The sequence below is a fragment of the Manacus vitellinus genome, unplaced genomic scaffold (assembly GCF_001715985.3).
Source record: "Manacus vitellinus isolate BGI_N305 unplaced genomic scaffold, ASM171598v3 ctg7180002433745_pilon, whole genome shotgun sequence".
NCBI lineage: Eukaryota > Metazoa > Chordata > Aves > Passeriformes > Pipridae > Manacus > Manacus vitellinus.
The window spans coordinates 98-7,547 of record NW_021938510.1 but is presented as its reverse complement, the minus strand read 5'-3'; the positions used below and the strand labels follow the sequence as shown (position 1 = coordinate 7,547).

Genomic DNA, 7,450 nt, shown 5'->3' with positions numbered 1-7,450 from the left:
CAGCCACAGCTTCTCTGGGAAATCCATGCCAGGGCCTCCCCACCCTTCCCAGGGAGGAATTCCTTCCCAATATCCCATCTTTCCCTGCCCTCTGGCACTGGGAAGCCATTCCCTGTGTCTGCCCCTCCATCCCTTGTCCCCAGTCCCTCTCCAGCTCTCCTGGAGCCCCTTCAGGCCCTGGAAGTGGCTCCGAGCTCTCCCTGGATCCTTCCCTTCTCCAGGCTCACACACACTCATCCCATCCCACCTTTCCATGGGCAGGGACACCTCCCACTATCCCAGGCTGCTCCAAGCCCTGCCCTTGGACACTTCCAAGGACGGACCATCCCTACCCTGTTCCAGGGCCACTCCAGCTCAGCTTTTCCACGGCAGGTCCCTCCCACTCCCAGCACCTTTATTTCCCTCCAGGGAAGCCCCGAAGGGCTCAGCCAAGAGCTCACCCCCCGTTTCCCCACGGGCACCCCCTCACCTGCTTCTTCACGCCGTCGATCTCGGCGCGGATCCTCTGGATCACCCGGTTGAGCTCCGAGATCTCGGCCTTGGTGTCCCTCAGGCTGTCCCCGTGTTTGCCGGCGCTCACCTGCAGCTCCTCGTACTGGGGGCACAGCCAGGAGGAGCTCGTGGGGCCCGGCCCGACCCCACAGCAACTCCGGCAGCTCGGGATGGCCCCGGGAAAGCCACGGCAGGGCCGGTCTGGGTGGACCAGGGCCAGCAAATCCCAGCTCCTGGAGGGCTCTGAGCTCCCAATCCCAGATCCTGGAGCAATCTGAGCTCCCAGTCCCAGATCCTGGAATGCTCTGAGCTCCTAATCCCAGATCCTGGAGTGCTCTGAGCTCCCAATCCCAGCTCCTGGAACAATCTGAGCTCCCAATCCCAGCTCCTGGAGTGCTCTGAACTCCCAGTCCCAGATCCTGGAATGCTCTGAGCTCCCAGTCCCTGCTCCTGGAACAATCTGAGCTCCCAGTCCCAGCTCCTGGAGTGCTCTGAGCTCCCAATCCCATGTTTTGGAGTGCTCTGAGCTTCCAATCCCAGCTCCTGGAGTGCTCTGAGCTCCCAATCCCAGCTCCTGGAGTGCTCTGAGCTCCCAATCCCATGGTTTAGAGTGCTCTGAGCTCCCAGTCCCAGCTCCTGGAACAATCTGAGCTCCCAGTCCCAGCTCCTGGAACAATCTGAGCTCCCAGTCCCAGTTCCTGGAACAATCTGAGCTCTCAGTCCCAGCTCCTGGAGTGCTCTGAGCTTCCAATCCCAGATCCTGGAGTGCTCTGAGCTCCCAATCCCAGATCCTGGAGTGCTCTGAGCTCCCAATCCCAGTTCCTGGAACAATCTGAGCTCCCAGTCCCAGATCCTGGAGTGCTCTGAGCTCCCAGTCCCAGCTCCTGGAACAATCTGAGCTCCCAGTCCCTGCTCCTGGAACAATCTGAGCTCCCAATCCCAGATCCTGGAGTGCTCTGGGCTCCCAATCCCAGATCCTGGAGTGCTCTGGGCTCCCAATCCCAGATCCTGGAGTGCTCTGAGCTCCCAGTGGTGACTCTCCCACCCCCCTAGACCCTGGGGGTCCCCAAGAAGGTGGGACACATCCACTATCCCAGATCCTGGAGTGCTCGGAGCTCCCAGTCCCAGCTCCTGGAGCGCTCTGAGCTCCCGTGGGTGACTCTCCCACCCCCCTAGACCCTGGGGGTCCCCAGAAAGGTGGGACACTCCCACTATCCCAGATCCTGGAGTGCTCTGAGCTCCCAATCCCAGCTCCTGGAGTGCTCTGAGCTCCCGTGGGTGACCGTCCCGCCCCCCAGCCCCCCGAGGGTGTCACACACCCACCTTGCCCCGGTACCAGGCCTCTGCCTCGGCGCGGCTGCGGTTGGCGATGTCCTCGTACTGCGCCTTCACCTCGGCGATGATGCTGTTGAGGTCCAGGCTCCGGTTGTTGTCCATGGAAAGCACCACCGAGGTGTCCGACACCGTCTTCTGCACCTGGGACAGCTCCTGAGGGGCACACCCGGCCCGGATTGAGCCCCCCTGGAGCTTCCCAGCGGGGCTGCAGCCCCCTCAACATCCCGACATCCCTTATCCTGTCATCCTGACATCCCTTATCCCAACATCCCTTATCCCAACATCCCAACATCCCGACAGCCTGACGTCGTGATATCCTGACATCTCAACATCCCTTATCCCGACATCTTGAGGTCTTAATATCCCTTATCCCGACACCCTGACATCCCTCCATCCTGACATCCCTCCATCCTACATCCTGACATCCCTTATCCCGACATCCTGACATCCTGATATCCCGACATCCTGACATCCCGACATTCCTTATCCCAACATCTTGACATCCCAACATCCTGACATCCTGATATCCTGACATCCCTTATCCCGACAGCCTGACATCCCGACAGCCTGACATCCTGACATCCTGACATCCCTACATCCTGACATCCCTACATCCTAACATCCCTACATCGCTGCATCCTGATATCCCTCAATCCCGACATCCCTCCATCCCAATATCCCTCCATCTCTCATCCCTTATCCCTCCATCCCTCCATCCCAACATTCCTCCATCCCTCATCCCTTATCCCTCCATCCCTCCATCCCGCATCCCTCCATCCCTCCATCCCTCCATCCCTCATCCCTCATCCCTTATCCCTCACCCCTTATCCCTCCATCCCTCACCCCTCCACCCCACCATCACTCACCGCCTCGTACAGGCACTTGAGGAAGTTGATCTCGTCCAGCAGGGAATCCGCCTTTGCCTGGAGCTCCACCTTCACCATGTAGGCCCCGTCCACGTCCTGCAGCGGGCACGGGGTGAGAAAACCCGCCCGGATCAGATTTCATGGAATGGCGGGATGGGATGGGATGGGATGGGATGGGATGGGATGGGATGGGATGGGAGGGATCCTTGAATCCAGTCCCACGCCCCTAGCCGGCCGGGCAGGGACACCTCCTCGCATCCGCAGGGGGATCCAACCCGGCCTTGGACACTCCCAGGGATCCAGGGGTAGCCACAGCTCCTCTGGGAATTCCATTCCAGGGCCTCCCCACCCTCCCAGCCAGGAATTCCTTCCCCACATCCCCCCTAAATCCCCCCTTTCCCAGTGGGAAGCTATTCCCTGTGTCTGTCCCTCCAGCCCTTGTCCCCAGTCCCTCTCCAGCTCTCCTGGAGCCCCTTCAGGCCCTGGAAAGGGCTCCAAGCTCTCCCTGGATCCTTCCCTTCTCCAGGGGAACATTCCCAGCTCTCCCAGCCCGGTTCCAGAATCAAGGAATCCTGGAATGGGTTGGGTGGGAAGGGGCATTAAATCCCATCCCACCTGTCCATGGGCAGGGACACCTCCCACCATCCCAGGGGGATCCAACCCGGCCTTGGACACTCCCAGGGATGGGGCATCCTCTGGGAATTCCATCCCAGGGCCTCCCCATCCTCCCAGACAGGAATTCCTTCCCAAAATCCCCCCTCAATCCCCCCTTTCCCAGTGGGAAGCCATTCCCTGTGTCTGTCCCTCCACCCCCCATCCCAGTCCCTCTCCAGCTCTCCTGGAGCCCCTTCGGGTCGGGAATAAGGGCCTGGACCTTCTTGAGGAGCACGAAGTCGTTCTCGGCCGCCGTGCGCTTGTTGATCTCCTCCTCGTACCTGGGGAGCAGAGACGGGATTTGCCTCTGGAATATCCTCGGGAGCTCGGCAGGAACGGCCCGGGAACTGCCCCGGGACAGGCCCCGGCTCCGGGATCCCCGGGAAAGCCCAGGAAGAGGAATCCCGGTGGCTCCAGGACCTTTCCAAGGCTCCAGCTCCGCACACGCATCATGGAATTCCCCCCCAGCGATCCACTGGGATCATTATCAACCCCAAAAATCCCCCCATGGGCCGTTTCCAGCTGCTCCTCCCCGAAAATAAAGTCAATTTTCAACCAGCAGATCCCGGGCCTGGGTGATCCCGGTGATTCCCAGACTCCTTTTCCCATTTTTTTTTTCTGGAATCCCTTGAGTGGATTCTTTTCTGCGGGATTTGTTCTTCCTTTTCCAACTGAACCGGTTTTATCATCTTATTTACTATAATAAATTGTACTTATATATATAATAAATTGTATTTATACCATTTATATATAAATAAATTGCATAAATACAATTATATTAATTGTATTAATTGTAATAATAAAATTATGTATTTATATATAAATAAATTGGTATAAATTTGGTATTTATTATACTAATAGGTAATGCATACTGCAAATGTAAAAAAACATAATATATATAATATTATCATAATATTCAAGCTGTAATTTATATTTATATTTTACTTATTGGTTATAATAAATAATGGTAGGAAAAGAACCCCCTTTATTTTCCCCGTCTGTTTTTTACGCCACCTCAGCCTTCCCAAGGAAACCTTGGAATGCTGAAGGGTTTTATGGGAAGGAAATCCAGGAGGAAATTGGAGCTGGGTTTAGCAACTAATTAAGTCGTTAAATCGTTAATGTGACGGGTTCCTAATTGAGGGAGACGAGGAGTGGAGGATCCTCCCTCGGCATCCAAACAGGGCACGGAGGAAATTCGAGGAACAGCGAGGAAATGTCAGGAATGTTCAGGAAATTTGAAGAAATTTGAGGAATATTGAGGAAATTTGAGGAATATCGAGGAAATTTGGGGAATATTGAGGAATATTGAGAAATATTGAAGAAATTTGAGAAAATATGAGGAATATTGAGGAAATTTGGGGAATATCGAGGAAATTTGGGGAATATCAAGGAAATCTGAAGAATATTGAGGAAATTTGAGGAATATCGAGGAATATTGAGGAATACTGAGGAAATTTGAGAAATATTGAGGAAATTTGAGAAAATATGAGAAATATTGAGAAAATATGAGGAATATTGAAGAAATTTGGGGAATATCGAGGAAATTTGAGGAATGTTGAGGAAATCTGAGAAATATTGAGGAATATGGAGGAAGTATGAGGAGTATTGAGGAAGTTTGAGGAAATTTGAGGAATATCGAGGAAATCTGAGGAATATTGAGGAAATTTGAGGAATATGGAGAAAATATGAGGAATATCGAGGAATGTTGAGGAATATCAAGGAAATTTGAGGAATGTTGAGGAGATTTAAAGAATATTGAGAAAAATTCAGGAATATTGAGAAAATGTAAGGAATATTGAGAAAATATGAGGAATATCAAGGAAATTTGGGGAATAGAGAGGAAATTTGAGGAATATTGAGATGTGAGAAAATATGAGGAATATTGAGAAAATGTGAGGAATATTGAGGAAATTTAAGAAATATTGAGGAATATTGAGGAAATTTGAGGAATATTGAGGAAATCTGAGGAATATTGAGGAAATTTGAGGAATATTGAGGAAATTTAAAGAATATTGAGAAAATTTGAGGAATAGTGAGAAAATGTAAGGAATATTGAAAAAATATAAGGAACATTGAAAAAATATGAGGAATATCAAGGAAATTTGAGGAAATTTGACGAAATCTGAGGAAATTTGAGAAATATGGAGAAAACTTGAGGAATATTGAGAAAATATTAGGAATATCAAGGAAATTTGAGGAATATTGAGGAAGTTTGAGGAATATTGAGGAAATTTGAGGAAACTTGAGGAATATTGAGGAAATTTAAAGAATATTGAGAAAATTTGAGGAATATTGAGAAAATTTGAGGAAATTTGGGGAATAGAGAAGAAATTTGAGGAATATTGAAAAAATGTAAGGAACATTGAAAAAATATGAGGAATATCAAGGAAATTTGAGGAAATTGAGGAAATTTGAGAAATATGGAGAAAGCTGAGGAATATTAAGAAAATATTATGAATATCAAGGAAATTTGAGGAATATTGAGGAAGTTTGAGGAATATTGAGGAAATTTAAAGAATATTGAGAAAATTTGAGGAAATTTGAGGAATATTGAGGAAATGTAAGGAATATTGAGAAAATATGAGGAATACCAAGGAAATTTGGGGAATGTTGAGGAAATTTGAGGAAATTTGAGAAAACTTGAGAAAACTTGAGGAGATGTGAGAAACAGGGAGAAAACTTGAGGAACATCAAGGAAATTTGAGGAATATCAAGGAACACCTCAAAAAAATCCTCCCCCTTTTCACCCGAGCCCGACACCCCCGAAACCTGTGACATTTTCTACCCATCTGGAAAAAAATCAATGAAATATCGACGATTATCATCATCGATATTTCAGTGTTTTGGGGCTGTTTGGGGTTTTCTCTCCGTTTCTTCACTCCCCGAAGCACCTACTTGGTCTTGAACTCCTCGACTGTGTCCTGGGAGCTCTTGAGCTCGGCCTGCAGCTGGAGCTTCTCCGCGGAGAGGGAGTCGAGCTGCCTGCGGAGCGAGCTGACGTAGGCCTCAAAGATGAGCTCCAGGCTCCTGCCCCCCGGGCCAGACCCCCCCTGCTCCTGCAGCAGCTTCCACTTGGTCTCCAGGACTCGGTTCTGCTGCTCCAGGAATCGCACCTGGACGGGCAAGGGGGAAAGTCACATTTCCCCCCCAAATAAATCACATTTTATCCCCGGAAAAGTCCCACTTTCCCCTTAAAACATCCCCAACCCCCCCAAACCCGCCCATCTCCTCAAAACCAGCCCCAAACGCCTCCAACACGAGGGAACTTTGGGGGCATTTTGGAGTTCCCAGCTCAGGGTGTCCCTGGATGAGCCTCTCCCAGCCCTTCCCATGGAATTTTGGGGGGATTTTGGAGTTCCCGGCTCGGGCTGTCCCTGGATGAGACTGTCCAGGCCATTCCCATGGAATTTTGGGAGGATTTGGGGCCAGTTCCCAGCTCAGGATGTCCCTGGAGGAGCATCTCCAGGCCATTCCCATGGAATTTTGGAGGGATTTGGTGCCAGTTCCCAGCTTGGGGTGTCCCTGGATGAGCACCTCCTAGATGTTCCCATGGAATTTTGGGATGATTTGGTGCCAGCTCCCGGCTCTGGATGAGCCTCTCCTGGTCGTTCCCATGGAACTTTGGGGAGATTTTGGAGTTCCTGGCTTGGGCTGTCCCTGGATGAGCCTCTCCCAGCCATTCCCAGGGAACTATGGGGGGATTTGGTGCCAGCTCCCAGCTCTGGATGTCCCTGGAGGAGCATTTCCAGGCCATTCCCATGGAATTTCAGGGGATTTGATGCCAGCTCCTGGCTCTGGATGAGCATCTCCCAGCCATTCCCATGGAATTTTGGGGGGATTTGGTGCCAGCTCCCAGCTCTGGATGAGCCTCTCCTGGTCGTTCCCATGGAACTTTGGGGGGATTTTGGAGTTCCCAGTTCGGGGTGTTCCAGATGAGCCTGTCCAGGCCATTCCCATGGAATTTTGGGGGGATTTGGGGCCAGCTCCCGGCTCTGGATGATCCTCTCTGGGCTGTTCCCATGGAATTTTGGGAAGATTTGGTGCCAGCTCCCAGCTCGGGGTGTCCCTGGAGGAGCATCTCCAGGCCATTCCTATGGAAT

At 51.2% G+C, this 7,450-nt stretch overlaps 1 protein-coding gene across 1 annotated transcript; it reads right to left on the bottom strand.

Moving 5' to 3' along the window:
• Window positions 1-469: 469 nt before the first annotated feature.
• Window positions 470-6,463, bottom strand: LOC108638952 (keratin, type II cytoskeletal 75-like; the record flags this gene model as incomplete). The annotated part of the gene is made up of 5 exons (XM_029958532.1): window positions 470-595; window positions 1,816-1,980; window positions 2,694-2,789; window positions 3,568-3,628; window positions 6,246-6,463. Coding segments are annotated over 5 exons (666 nt in total), but the record flags the coding sequence as incomplete, so codon positions are not given.
• Window positions 6,464-7,450: the final 987 nt, after the last annotated feature.